The sequence below is a fragment of the Drosophila mojavensis genome, unplaced genomic scaffold (assembly GCF_018153725.1).
Source record: "Drosophila mojavensis isolate 15081-1352.22 unplaced genomic scaffold, ASM1815372v1 contig_36, whole genome shotgun sequence".
Taxonomy (NCBI): Eukaryota; Metazoa; Arthropoda; class Insecta; order Diptera; family Drosophilidae; genus Drosophila; species Drosophila mojavensis.
Window position 1 is genome coordinate 23,242,591 of NW_025318858.1, and position 15,610 is coordinate 23,258,200.

General features: G+C 35.9%; 1 protein-coding gene and 1 long non-coding RNA gene across 2 annotated transcripts in view; one reads left to right on the top strand and one right to left on the bottom strand.

The window, feature by feature from the left end:
* LOC6577605 (putative leucine-rich repeat-containing protein DDB_G0290503) overlaps window positions 1-15,610 on the top strand; it is a 108,433-nt gene that overhangs the window by 40,968 nt on the left and 51,855 nt on the right. The window contains exon 3 of the mRNA XM_002003524.4: window positions 14,051-14,160. Coding sequence (XP_002003560.2) covers window positions 14,051-14,160 — 110 coding nt within the window. The remainder of the gene's footprint in view (window positions 1-14,050; window positions 14,161-15,610) is intronic.
* Window positions 9,462-10,900, bottom strand: LOC122757159. The gene is made up of 3 exons (XR_006357074.1): window positions 10,848-10,900; window positions 10,211-10,438; window positions 9,462-10,145 (listed from the first exon to the last, which is right to left on the bottom strand). It is a non-coding gene; the product is annotated as an uncharacterized LOC122757159 (long non-coding RNA).

Sequence of the window (15,610 nt, forward strand, 5' to 3'; positions counted from 1 at the left end):
TATTGTTTTAAGCAGCAAACTTTAATAATTTCTATATAAACAGAGCTGTGGATGAAGTGGAGTAAAAGCGTTGTGTATTTTCCTGTTTATGTTGGCTGGGTTGGTTAGCATTTGGAGTTGGTTTAGCAGGCCCTAAATTTTGTTTTGTTAAGTAACTAAAATATTAGCATAATCTAGAAGAATAAAAATTATTATGGCATAAGAGCTGAGCTACGTCAGACAATTTCTAAATAAATAAGAAAAAAACTCTTGTCGAAAGTGTCCTACTCAGATGTATGCTGAGCAATCCGTGAATTAATATAAAAATTCCCGATTTTGAGAATATAATATAATAATAATTTAGGTAATGAAAATTTCATAATCAAGAAAGCGTCTTAATTTGTAAATGTATAAAAAATATATCTGTTTTTATTATTTCCCAATATTTTTATTATGTAAATAATATTAAATTAAAAATATCTTCGTCCACTCACATTCCTCGACTCCTGTATTTATTTAGCCACAGTGGCGTTAATGTGTAATTAATAGCAAGTGATCCCAATCTATATTAACCTAAAAATTGTCATCCACCTTTCTTAAATTTAAATGAAATTATCGTCTCGCCTTAATCGAGTCCCAGGAGTCTAATGCAATTTGATGGTATTTTAAGTGCTGTTGCTAAAGAACAGCTGCGGTATTTTTACCGTCAGCTTCATCAACATTTTCATCATATGATACTATTAAGAAAGAAAAGCAGAAAAAAAACAGACTGAAAATAAAACGACAAAAAAAAGTTCACGTGGCGACATTTGCAACTCAAAGCCAAAAGTCGTTGAGGAAAAGTCAACAAGGGAGAAAAATACTAGAGAAGGAGAGTGAGAGCTGGAGAGAAACAAAACTCTGACAGCAATTTATGTGAGCGTGAAAACAAATTGCCTAACGTATGGAAAATTATTGCATATGGAGACCAAATAAGCGCTAGAAAGAGGCAGACAGCAGCAGTCGAAGCATTTGGGGAGGCACTTGAGGTGGAGGCGCATTGGGAAGCGATTGCGATGCGCATAGAACTTGATGACAAATCATGAATTCGTTACAGCGACGCAACAAACACAGACACTCACTCACACCTGTCGCAGGGCTAAGGTGTCTGGGGAGGCAGACAGGGCACACTGACCACTCGCCACATGCCACATGCGCCACGTGAGGCATTTATGCAATCAACGCATTGGCACAGTCACAGCCACAGCCTCAGCCGTTGCCCCTGACAGTGCCTACTGTGAGTACCTTTTGTCTGGTATTAGCTGTGCTCATGGCTTATACCCTGTAACGAGTGCTTGAGATGGATAGGATGGGTAGACTTGGACAGTGATGTTGACTAATTTATTACAAATACTTTAACGGTTTAATTTAATCTGAAAGGCTTCTCAAAAATTCAAAGTATTTATTTTTAGTTCTCATAGCTTAAGCTATGTTAAATATAAACTTTTCGTAATCATGTACATAGTTTCTCTATATATTTTAAATATCGTGATTAGTGACTATCAATCATCTAGGTCCTTTTTACTTTGATAGATACAAAATGAAAAATGTGTCTTTAACTTCAATATTAATTGAGTAATAAAATTATAATTTGAAATTAACGTTAAGCATGATATTAACATTAACGTTGGCACTAGCAGGAATCTTAACATTAACATTTACATATATATTAAAATTATCTTACCTTTAACATTTCTTTATAGAGTATGAACTCTATGCAAGTCCAGCAGGGTATCTACAGGTAGTATATATGCCTTTCGTAGTATGCCTATAGATTTTGTCTTGGCCACATTTAAGGCAGCTCCGCATACACACACACATTCGCACACATACATATTTGCTGCCTCGCATGCGTTTTCGCACGTTTCGCAATCTTCGGGCAGAGCGAGTGTCAACAGAATCTACACCCTAGGTATAGGTCCCTCCTCAAGCACTGTCAGTTCGCATCTCATGGCCCGATATATCAGGGGGTCTCTGTCGCAAGCGTATTTCGACTTTTTGAATTTGTCGAGCCCCCGCCCAAAGCCATCCAAATTAGTGCGTGTGTGTGTCTATGTGATTTCTTTCTTCTTCTGTGTGTTATTTGTTTTTCGAAAATGTTTTACAAGTGAGTGAAATTTGTGTCTTTCCTTCCTGCTTCTGCTTTAGTTTTTCACTTCACTTGAAGTTCTCCTTTGTTTCTGCTGGCTGGGTGATATTTGATTGATGTTTTGCTTCGCCCTTTGCTGCTCTTTATAAATTGGATATTAACTAATGAGCTTAAGCGATTTTACTTCTTCTGTTTTTTATTGGGGTCTTTGTGAAAGCGCCAGCTGAAAGAAAATACCTTCTCATACTGTTCATGTGGGGATTACGTGAGTTCGATGTGTGTGTTCCTTTTGTGAAAGAAGGAAATTAAAAGAAGCAGCTGGGAAGCTTGAGAAAGTTATTTGCTTTCGTAAATAGAATATGAAACAATGTTGGTAAAATTGCCTAATGAAATTTGACTTTAAATAAAACAATATATGAAATCACATTGTTTCTAAAAAAATTGTGATTCAATAATGAAGTTCAAAAGAAAAGCTGTAAAAATGGTGAAAGTTATTTACTTATTATATCTATAAAATATGAAATTTGACTTGTTATGAAAAGAAAATCGAGTTTTAAAAATAAAATAATTTGTTAACATAATATTTATAAAATTTCAAAATATATTTCAAGTTGTACTATGTTGGAAATTTGAGGTTGAAGCTTGATGTATATGCCAATACTAAGTCCAGTTTCGTAAGCAGATGAAGGTGGGGTAAGGTAGTAAAGTAGAAGGGAAGTATTGATTGCTGGCTAGATTGGTTCTACTGTAATTACTGATTAATACTCTAGCTTCAAGTTCCAACTATTATAAGCATTTGAGGAAAATGTTTAGTCCATGTCTGTCATAAAATGAAAGTGCTCCAGATGGACTGTTGAATCATTGTTGATATGGTTAAATTAGTTCTCTTGGTAGTGTGGATACATATACATATACAGAGTAATCCCATTAAGTAAGGCCCATTGCTCGCTGATTTGGATAAACCTCTATGAAAGAGTTGACAGAATCAACTAAACTTTATATTGTACTTTCCATGTCTTTATGACTGCAACCTTAACAATAATGTATATCCATAAAAGTATCTACAGAAATATTATATATCTTAAACGCTGCTAATATCTCTTAAGCAAACTCACTTAAATTTTCTGTTTATCAAACATAAATCTAAGCAAACCCAATCAAACCGCCAAGTGCCTCAGTGCCTCAGTGCACCTGCCTCAATGCACACCCACTTGGGCGCCCACGCAATGGCTTTCTCTATTCAAATAGACACAGGCAAACAAACAAATATCTATGTCTAGCGCTGTCTCTTGTGCACTTTGAAGGCAGGGACACATCCCGTGTTTGGCAACATGCAACCGAACAAATCTTTAACGCACTACAATACATAATTCCACTCATGAATCACGTAGCGTATTTATAAAATAAAATGACAACACACACGGGGCATCTGCATCAGCACCGATCCCAATCCCAATCCAAATTCAAATTTCAAATCCAACATCAACTCGGACAACTCTATTTTTGCATCGTGCATGCAGCTCTCGACGGGATTCGGCCTCGGACTCGGACCCCGGGCCCAGACCCCGCCACTCGCACCCCTCATCCATCCCTCACCTTGCACCTCACTCACGACGACCACTTCACCGATGAAGCATCAGCGGGAGATGCAAACAAGCGAAATTAGTTCAAATTCTATATTTAAAACTAGTACTGCCGGCCAAAATGTTGCATGTTGTGGTCGTCTCGCTGCCCCGCCGCCTTGCCACCATGCCACATGCCGCAAGTTTATGTTGTGTTCGTTTTTCCTTCCAAACGATGCGCAACGCGTTGGAAAACACTTGTTTTTGCGTTTTTGGCTTTTCCGACCGCAAATGTTGTTGCTTATGCCGGCATATGTTTGAATATACTTGAATACCTAACAGTGTTGACCAGGTAACCGACACAAGGTGGGCATTAAAACAAATTTACGGAGCGCATAATGGGAGCCTGCTCAACAGCCTTAGGTATACCCTGTAAAATATATATATGGGTGTGTAATGTAACATCACAATTGCCTTTCATGCGATGAGTTATTTAGACTATGTAGAGTATTTGCATAGCTAATATACATTACAGTTGTTATACATTGTATACCCTGTAAACGTGGGTGTATTCGTAACAGGGTCATGGTCAGATAGAGGAGAGTGTATAGGAAGACTAGAGATTATTAAAGCACATGTTGGCTTAATGAGAAGCTTTAAACTCAAAAGCTTTTTAAACTTTATTTTTTTGGTGAATCGCTCTCAAAGCAAACTCACAGTTTAAAAAACAAAAGCTCCTCATTTAATGAATTTAATGTAATTATTAGCTTAAATCTAGGTGATGAAAATCTTTTTGAATACTTTAAGTATAGAACGCAGTAAAAATTTCTCATAAGCTCTTTACTGCTCGAAAGGTTTCTTTAAAGCTGAACATGCATTTCAAAGAATATTTCTGTGAAGTACATGAAGGAAACTATCTTACTAGTTACGAAGTTAACCAGTTTGAAATCGGCTAAAAAGCCATTCAAAAAACATAAGCATTAACTTTCAAATATAAACCCTACATATAAATATAATAAGGAAAAGCTTAAGATCTTAACTTGAAAGCAAAAGCTTCTAAGAAACTCTAATTGAATTTTGTTATGCTGCGCTAATTGAATTTATTATATTATTAAATTGAAACCCCAGTGAAATTTTACTGCGTTTCTTTCAGCCCTTATAAAATCCCCTCTCCAACAGCTTGCAGTGCATTAAAAATTCGTATATAATATTTAATATCTTTCGTGAAACCGTTTCAACCTCTTGCACAGTAAACCAACTTAGATTATCTGCTAAAAAGCAGTTGAAATGTTTACGGTCAGTTTCGTTCATTTTACATGGCTGGCAAAAACATAAACGGGCGCTCAACCAAAACCGATGCCAGTTGTTAAAATCTAGAATCAATTACGTTGCAGTTGTTGTTGTTGTTGCTGTTTTTGTTGTGCTTGTTATTGTGCTACATCCTCTTGGAAACTCAGCTTAGTTTGCTTTAGCACTTTTTGTATTTCTTTTGGGTTAGCAAATTTTGTTGTACGTCTTTCAATTAATAACGTGTAATGGACACTTTTTGCACCAAAAAATTTCCGCGCTCAGGTTCCAGCTGAGTGCGCTAATGTTGGAAAACAAACTTCTCTCTGGGAATATGAAGTTGATCTAATCGGGTAGCTTGAGCTGCTAGTTAAGTAAAATGATAATAGATTAAGATGGACTGGGACTTCAGATCTTCTAATTATTATAGTAAAACGCAGATAAACGAATATGTTATGTATTAAGGCCGAAGACCATCGACAGGGTATCTATAAGTCATATACTCTAGCTATATGCTCCAGCTTGCCCTAAGGCTAATCGAAAAAAAAAAAAAAAAAAAAAACAAGAATTGAGTAGCTAAAAATGGGGCGTTATTTAATGCTTGCACTCAAGTAAGTATACATTAAAACCCACACACATATATATAGTATATATGCATACATAAATATATATAGTGGCCATGCATATATGTATATATATTTACGATCCTCAGCTGGAGAACAAAGCAACATAAAAATCGGTTACATTTTGGCCAAAAACGTCCAAAATGCCAGAACAAATAATAATTTTCAGTGTGTGCTTTTCTCAAGCGAGGCTATTTATAACGTAATTTTCGGTTGACCGCAATTTGAATAGACGTTTGTGCTGCTGTTGTTGTTGTAACATAAACTATACGAATTGGGGTTGCGGTCTTTAGCCATGCTGTGTGTCTGGAGCTGATGATGTAATATGGCCAAAGATCTTGTTTACAGTGCCACTAAGGAAGGAAGTGCTCGTAATAAAAACTCAAAATTGAACATTGAATTGATCAGTAAAATTATTTAATGGAAATGTTGCGAGTGCCATTCAGGGTGAATTGCTTTTAATATTGAGGCATTATTATTATGTTAGCATAAAAGGAAGAGTCAAGAATACCAACATATAGCTATATATGCATAATTAGTTTTAACATTCCAGTTTATATAGCCAGCGGCGTCTGTCTTTAGAAATTAGTCTAGTGGGACAAGCATCAGCTTTATAATACCTCCACATAATATGGTATATGTTTCTGTTTTGGCATGATATCTTAACTATATACCATATAAGATATATCCTATATCACATACATATAAACTAGATCATAGATCAGATATTGTGTATTATGCATTACAGATCAGAGGTTATTGATCCTAGATTATAAATCAAAGATTATAAAACATAGATCATACATCATACATCATCATAGATATCAAAGCTCATATATATGTCATATATTCTATATGATGCTCTTTCTTCACTTAATCCATTTATTCATTCATCCATTGAATCATAGATCATGAATCATATATATATCATATATACCATACGCACCTCCTCCTTTATCCTTTTTATCTTAATCTATTTATCTATATTGATTCCTCTTTTATGTAACCCTTTAGTCCGTTTCTACCTTAAATTTGTTGGCTTTTAAGCCCATTCAGTAAGGTTAATACGACACTAACAATATCCATTGTCAGCTTTGATGCTGTAAACGCATTTTTTACAAGCTGGCAACTGTTCCGCTTTATTGATGCCACGGGCCACGTTTTAATTGCTGTAAAAAAAGAAGAAAAAGTCAAAAAACAAGGAACAGAAAAATGTTTGACACTTTTTTATGGCATTGAGTGGGTAGCTTTTGTTTCGGTTTCTTTTTTTTTTTTTCTCTCTCTCTCTCCGTATATCTATTTTTTTTATTGGATTGACTTTTGGCCTCTTCGGTCCTAGAGGAGCCATTCAAATTTGCTGACAACTGCGCGACTTCCGCACGCCAGTTGCAAGATGCAAGTTGCCAAAGTAGTGCAGCTTCCTCAATAATTTTGTTCGCTGCAAGTTGCGAGTCTCAGCAGAGTGAGGGAGAGAGAAAGGGATAGAGAGCGGCCAAAAGGGAGCTGCAAATTATGCAATTCGCTAAGCAGCAACAGCAGAAAACGCAGTACAGCCCGAACCTTGCCCTGCCTACCACCCTCCCGCCCGTTGTCTGCAAACAGATAATTCGTACGCTTAATGAGCTTCCATTAAATTTAATTGCAGTTGCAACTGTTGGCCAGTGGCGGCAGAAGCCAACTTTTTGGATGGGTAGAAGAATCTTTCGGAAGCTGGCTATCTATCTCTCTCCCTTCTCTTCTCTCTCTCTCTCTCTCCCTCTTGTCTTTTCGTTTTGTTCCTCTGTATCTGTTTCTCACGCAGTGAACCTTCAAATTCTCAATTGAATATCTTTAATTGAAATTCAAGCATTTAGCTTTGTATACCCTATAGAGCCTTGGTGTTTTCTATAGGGTGTACAGAGCGGATAGTAATGCTTTGTTTACCCTGTAGAATGATAATCATGGTGCTTTCTATAGGGTATACAAAGTGGACAGTATCGGATAGTAACGCTTTGTATACCCTATGGAAAGATTTAAGGGAGAAGGAATATGTTTAGGCATTGGCAATATCCTTTTACATATAAAGTAGAGTATTAAAACTTTGATTTTATTCTATAAATATCGTAATACTGTTTGCTTATCCTAATATACATATATTTAATATAAGAACTATTACATAAAGTTATAGCTTCTCAATATTCAAGTAGTAACCTAAATAATCTTCAGCTATTCATATTCTCAGCTTAAGTTGCGTTTCCTTTTTGGTTGAAGTATATATAACTCTTTATTATACTCTATTTTCAACTTGTACTAGACTAGATTTAATCTAATAAACTAAGCTACAAAATTTGCTTAAATTTTTGCCAATTTTAGCTCTATTTTAAATGTTAGTTTGAGCTAAACAATTAAAGCTCTTTAGATTTTCAGATATGCCACAGCCACAGCCGCAGCTGTTGTCTTGCTGGCATTTCGAGTATCTCTTAGACTCAATCAAACTGTGTTGACTTCTGGGTTTGCAATTGCCTGAAATTGATTCCGAGTGGCTTTTGAAGTTTTTCATTTTGCGTTTTTTTTTTTTATTTATTTATTTATTTATTTGTTTTTTTTGCAGTGGGAGCATCATTTGGTATTGGATTTTTATCATGTTGTTGCCCACAATTTGCGTACTTTCACTTTGGCCGCAGACAATTTGCTTTAACCATACGATTTGGCCCCGGACCGCGCTCTGATCTGCTAACCCCAAGTCGACTCGGTCGGCATAATTAAATTGCCCACTTCCTTTTCCATGGATCGGCTCGACCAAGCGGCACAATGAGTTTATTATGCGAGTTCTTTTGCATATTTACATGAGGCTGCCGCACTATGAGTGTGTGTGTGTGTGTGTGTGAGTGTGAGTGTGAGTGTGCGTGTGTATTGTGTGTGTGTGTTTTGCTGCTTGTGAAACTTCCCATTAATCAATTCTTTTGTTCTTCGCATAACTAGGTGACCTTTTCGGCTAATTTATATACAACTTAATTAGTCAAAGAGCATGCAAGGAAAATTCTTTTCGATGCTTTACAAAGCTCATATCTTTTTGTTTTTGTTTTTATTGTTCACCCGAGGTAATTAAAGTTTTTCCAAAGAACAACAAACGTCAGAGCATGGAATCTGTGGAACTGCAAAGCCATTTGAATGTCTCTATTTAGAGGAACTAAGAAAATTTGGAGTGAGAAAAGCTGAAATGGAACTGAGCAGATCTCTGCTGCTTTGTGCAGCTCTTTCATTTCCATTGTTCCGCAGCTCTTACCCAGTTCCATTCGGTTCCTCTTTGGCGCATTGTCACGTCAGTTTGCAACAGTCTAATTCACAATAGATCATTGTGCTTGCGTTTAAAGCCATTGAAGACTTATGTGAATGAGTCTCACTATATGGTCATACAACTTTAATAGCTAACAGTGGGGTAGAGAGAGAGCGAGAGAGAGTTTGAAAGGGGAGAGGAACAGCAGAGAGAGAGAGAGAGAGAGACAGAGGGAGGTGAGGCCAGCACATTGCTTTTTTTCAACGCTTGAGTTATTAATGGAGCATTAGCAGCATATTGCGCACAAGTGAAGTACAGTCAAGCTCCCGCGTAATGAATTGCATTAGTAAACGGAACTGCAGTGCTAACAACGTTTTAGGAATATGAAATACTCCTATTAGAGTTAATAATAGTACAAAAGAATACAATTAATAAGCATAACGAAAAATATGTGTGGATGGGCGACTATGAAACTACCCTAGCTTGCAGTGTATTACTAGGAATAATTTGTATCAGTTATTTATTATGGATTTAAATTAATATAAAATCAAAGATAACTTAAAAATTAGTTATTATTATTTACATAATATATATTTAATAATAAATTTGATAAGTTTTGTTGCTAAATGTATTTTCCAAAAATTTTGATATAGAAATGTAGTAAATAAATTTATGTTATATTCCCATTATTTTCCGTTACTACTTAATAGATGAAAATTGTGTAGCTATAATGGGATAGATAAGACAAATTAAGATAGTTAGGATACTCTCAAGCTTCACTCTACTTTTTAAGCCCTCCTCTCACTCAATTCGAGAGTGTCTGGGATATAATTCGCTTAAAACGTGGCAAACTTTATAAAAACATCAATAAACTTAAGTTCAATTAGAGTATAATAAAAGCAAGAACAACGGCAATTACGCTAACAACGACAACAAAATTCCCCTGCTACCGTTGCTCTCAGTTGTTGTTGTTGTTGTTGTTGGTGGCATGCAACGTGAACATGTCTGCAACCTGCTCAGCCGCTTTGCCACACTTTTTTTTTGCCGCTGCACATTAAGTCATATATGGGCTGATGTGCCTTATATGCGATAGGTACTCAGGTATATATATATATTTATATATCGTTTACAATGAAGCAAGCGTTGGTAGCTGAGGCAGACGACTGTCAACATTGAGGTTAGGAAACCGACGTTGTTGCCGCTGTTGTTGTTGTTGTTGTTAGTGTTGTTGCATTTCTTAATGAGACACGACATGTGCAGCCATCCAAAGATACGAACTCAACTTCAGAGCGAGCCGACTTCAGCTTTTCCTATTGCAAAATGTGTGAATTGAAAGAGCAGCGCGATAAGAAATGGTAATTATTATTTTGCCTACTTCTTCTCTTTTTTCGTCTGTTGACAACAGTTGCTCTTGCTTGTCGCCTGCTGTTTGTTGCGTGTTGTTTGTTGTCTAGCAGCAGCAGCACTCGCAAGTCGCAGCTAATGTCTATGCATAGTTCTATATACTTTTCTATGTAGCTCTATTGATCTTTCAGCCGTGTTTATCGTTTATTAACAGCACTCTTCTAATTACACCTGAATGTAGATCAATAGAACGTTGGAGCTGAAGTTAAGAGTGTCAGAAATAGATACATTAGTAGTAGTAGTAGTTATATGTCGATATATAGATATGTAGATATTACACATCTGCCTGGAAATGAATACATTCATGCAGATCTGTAGTAGATATATAGATTTTTTGTTTGTGTGCAAGTGTATTTAAAATCTGTCCATTTGAAGATATAGATATGTATATATATTCTATATAAAGCTACATAGGACTTTATTTGGGTATAGTCTACTATGTCAATTGAATTTTACAAAGAGCTTTAAGTATTCTGAAGAAAAATTAAATTAATTTTTATCTGAAATCCTTAAAATTTCTAGCTAATATCAACACCTGGTCATTATCAAAGCTTATATTCTTAAACTCTAAGACTGTATTTATTTATTTAATTTGTTATGCAACTTACTTGGCACCTCATCAACTAAACTACTAAAGTACCTCGTCCAACAATTCCATTTCATCTTATTTTTAACCAACTCTAAACCCCTACAGAATTGTTTATTTTCATTAGTCAGAGTTTTATACATTTCATGGTGCATTTACCATTTAATGTGGCTTAAAATAACAATTTCTAGCTTAATATTTTCTTGCCAGAAAATTGAATTAAGTTTGCATGAAAATGCGTAAATACCATTTTCATGATTTCATTGTCAAGTTCAGAGGAAAGTGGAGAAGAAGCAGGTAAAGATGCTGCAGATGCTGCTGCAGCTGAAATAAGTCCAAATTGCATTAGAGACAACAAGTGAAGGTGTGTGCGTATGTGTGTGAGGGAGAGAGGCGAAGCTGGATACTTTTAGCAATTGAGGGAATGCAATTAATTATGCAAAACGAGCCAGAGGGGAAATGGAGAAACGTTGAGAGGAAAACGCATCGACGCGCTGCCAACTGAACTGAAGCGTAAACATTGTGCGGAAATTAAGGCGAAGAATCAAAAAACCAACTAAAGTGGTGAGGGGGAGAGAGGGAGAGTGATAGAGAGGGAAGGAGGGATGGGAAAGGGGAGAGTGGGAGTAAATGAGATAGTGAGAGTCAGTTATAAACAAATTGCACTTTAAAATAGCTTACAAACTTGTTGTTGTTGCTGTTGTTGTTGTTGTTGTTGTTGTTGCTGCTGCTGCTGCTAATGTTGCTTTCTGTCTTCGCATTGCGTTCGTGACGCTTGTTATAAATATTTATTATATCATCGACAGCCACTGAAAATGTTACAGACCTTAACCAAAAACAGGGTGGGGTGTACGTCGGTGGGGGAATTGAGCGCAGTGTAATTAAAATGCATTATTAATGAAATGCAAATGCAAAGAAATTAATTAAATATGCAGTGTAGACTCGAGTGACACAGTGCAACAGTCGACCATATGAGCTGTGTCTGTTTAGTCAGCCCTTTTTTGCGAAGGGTCGAGAGAGTGAGAGAGAGAAAGGGAACATACATACTCTCTGCTTCAATTTTAGAGGCGAGTCTAACTAGAGTCTAGTCTACTTTAGTTGGGTTTGGTTAATGTGCAGATTGAATGAAGTTTAGACGGAATGATTAATATTAATTTATGGCTTAATATAGTTTAGATTTTATAGCCATGTTTGTATATACATCTCAGCAATAATGATAATTGCTTTATATTCTTCAAAATACATACTTTGAACCCACATTCAAAACTCTTTTGCCACTCATTAAGTCAATATTTCGAAAACAAGCCCAATACAGATTTTATCACCTTGTTAGAGCGCTGAACAAGTTTTCATTTGCTGTTTAGCTTTGATGTTTGGGAATAAGAGAACTATTAATTGGCAAACCTGGTTATTGAAGCACTTAAACAAAGTTATAAAATTTCATTTTGTCCTACAAAACTTTTCTGCAAAATTCGCTGCAATTTCACTTACAACTTCTTTCTTAACTGCAGCACAAAAATAAAAGTTTGGTGGCAACTCTGTCGCCTCATTAATGAATAACAACTCTACTTAAGTAATTTGGTATGCCAATCGAATCCTCACACAAAATGAAACTGCAGAAACAGAAAGAGTCAAGTTTCATTTGAGCTGCATTAAATATTAAATAGTTTTCTTTTCATTGTTTATTGGGTGCAGTCAATTTTTTTGTTATTGAATTCAATTTTTCGCAAAATGTCGACTTACAGATAACCGGATGGTGGCAAAAAGTGGTTTTCTTTTATGGGCTGGACGAGGGGCCAACGATTCGCTGACAGCAGGTGCAGATGCACTGACAATTGCGTTATAATTGCATTTAATTATGCGACAACAAGAAAATTGAATTAAATGCAATGAACGAGGCATTTTTCACTTGTCGCAGCACAAAAAGAAAAATAAAAACCTGAAAAAATGGGTAATAACAAATGAAAAGTTGGTGAAACCTAAATACGCTTTTCATGTGCAATGGAAAAGTATTATGAAATTGAGATAAAATTAATAAAGTAAACTGATGTGGAGGACTGTTTCAAATCATTGGTCTGAACCACATGATTTAACAAAGACTAATTCTATCATAAAGCGCTAAATTATATAATAACTGTAGCATGTACAAGATTTACTCAAATGATTTCAATACATATTATAGTTAAAGTAATGCGCAGAGAGCAATGTATGTCTTTAATGAAAACTGGCTTCCCAACTAAAAACAACTAAGATATTATATTAGATAATAATTGTCTGTTCCAAAAACTTTTGACATATAATAATATTAAAGCAAAGAGTAGCCAAGTTTAGCAAGTTTCAACGAGAAAGCTTCCACAGAAGCTGAGTTCAATGAGGTAGTTCAGCTTATATAGGGCTTTATACAAAAGTAAATCAAGGTATATACATGCACTACCTCCACTCATATAGCAAATATTATGCACATAGCTGCGTCTCAACATATTTAGAGTACCCCCATCTATAGAGTAGCTTAAGATGGCTAGAGAAATGTCGCCGCGTTGACAACTGCAAACGGCGCAACAACTTTGGTATTTGCTCAGTGGTTATTGTTGTTGTAGTTGCTGTTGGAGTTGTTTGCACATAAATTACAGTTATGCCCGCCGCTGGCTGGCAACGGAAACACTGTTGGCAATGCTAATTCCTTTTGGCTATGCGCTTGTTCGTCCGTTTCCTGCAAGAGCAGCAGAAAAAAAAAATAAAAAATATTGCAAAATTTTCCCCGCCCAACGAATTTTTTTTGTAGCCTCTTTTAATTTATTTTTTGTGCTGCATTTTCAATTAACGCTTCAAGCGGAAGTCACTGTCAAAAACAGCTGTAAAAGGGAAATTTCCAATGCGAAATAAACTATAACAAGTCGTACATTTTTTCGCTTTTCGCTTTTGACCAAATTGATTTTCTGTACACTTGAAATTTTTACCTGGATTTTATGATTGTATTTCTTCGTTTTTCTTCACAGCTTGGCGCATTTTTGAGTGGGCAGCCGCTTTTCACAATGCGCGAAAAGCAATTGAAAATGTATGATATATATGAACTGACTGCACGCTCATTAAGTTTTGCTCAAATAGAATTGTTTTTTTCCTCACAAATTTTCATTAAATTTTTGCGAAGAAAATAAATTGAATAACATAATTTAGGCTAAAATTTTGCTGTTATTAATGTTTTCTATTTATTTCGTATCCTTGCAGTGGTCGCTCTTACAGCAAGGACAGCCAGAAGAGCTCGCACAGCGATCTGAGCTCCTTGTGCAATGGCAATGGCAGCGGATCCCCAAAACAATTGGCGAAAACTCCACTGCGTAAGTAAAGCTTACTGTTTTCATATATATAGAAAATGTGAATATTTATTATAAGAAAGGTATGAACAAGCTTTTAATATACTTTATTTTATTTAGTAAAAAGAATGTTGTATGAAAGCAACTGAAATGAATTCCTGAACTGCCTAAAAGTAGGCAAGAAATTTTCGACAGCAATTGCAGCTGCTTGACTCTGCAGAAGAAACTGTTGAGTCGACAAGCAAAGCGAGAATTCATAAACTTTTAAGTAACTCGGCAGTCTATGTATATATATGATATATACTTTGTAATACATACATAGAAGCAGTAATACCTATAAATAATAGAGATTGATTTAATTAATAGAAATAGAATAATATTGAGCTAACTTCAATGAAAATAACGAATACAGGCAAGACAATACAATTTTAGCGTCGCGCGAAAGCATGCTACAGTTTTATTCAAGCAGCGATCGCTACAACCCATGTAATCTGTGCAAGCAGTGCATTTGGTAAGCAGTTCATGACTGCGCTTTGGTTGCCGCAACATTTTAACTTAAGAGAGCAAATGGAACTTGTTTTGTTTTATGTCTGTTTAGCTGCGGCCAAAACGAGCACAACGAATGGCCAAAACAGAATAGTTTATAATAAAAAGCGAACCGGCTTATTTTTTTGCTGTCTCTATTTCATTTCTTTAGAGAGCAGCTGCTTGCATGGCCAGCTGAAGAGTTTCTTTGTAGCGAGCAGCAGTGGCAGCGTGTCGTGTGTATCTAGATACAAATGTATCTGCAGCGTTCGATAAAAACGGCACAACACAAATTCCATTCGACGTCTCTTTAGTCTGCGACGAGTTTTCAATGTTGTCGCTCGCCGGTTGCGCTCGCATTTTACTTTTCACAACATTTTCTGTCGTGCGTTGCGTGTTTTATGGCGCGTTCTTTTAACCAGAAATGCGCAATTAACACGTGCCAACATAATAAAGTGTTGCAAAATTACAGAAAAAAAAACTGCGTGAAACGTGTAAAAAAAAGTTTATTAATACAATGTAAATGTAAAACGCATATGAAATCAAAGTGAAATAATAAGTAAAACATATATAGATATGTTTCTTTATAAAGTGCTTAAAAATGAGTTTTGGGTCTATTGTTTGGGTATTACGCATTGTGCAACCCTTTGAACCCTATTTGACACTACAATAAAAACCGAACCCCTATTCAAGCCAATTCTCTGGGTCACATTCATTGAAAGCAACAAACGGGTTTTGTTCTCTAATGTATGCCGGTTTCTGAAAATGTATTCAGCGTGTATGAAACAATCGAACTTAAGATAAAAACACCTGAAACCTAACTTGAGCTTTTACCTGCTGTTGTGCTGCATTTGACGTCATTTGGGTTTCATATGTTTTTTTTTTATTTTTTTCCATTTTTGTGTGCGTCGCGTTAAAGTAACTCGGGCATTCTAAGAGTTAGAGTTTT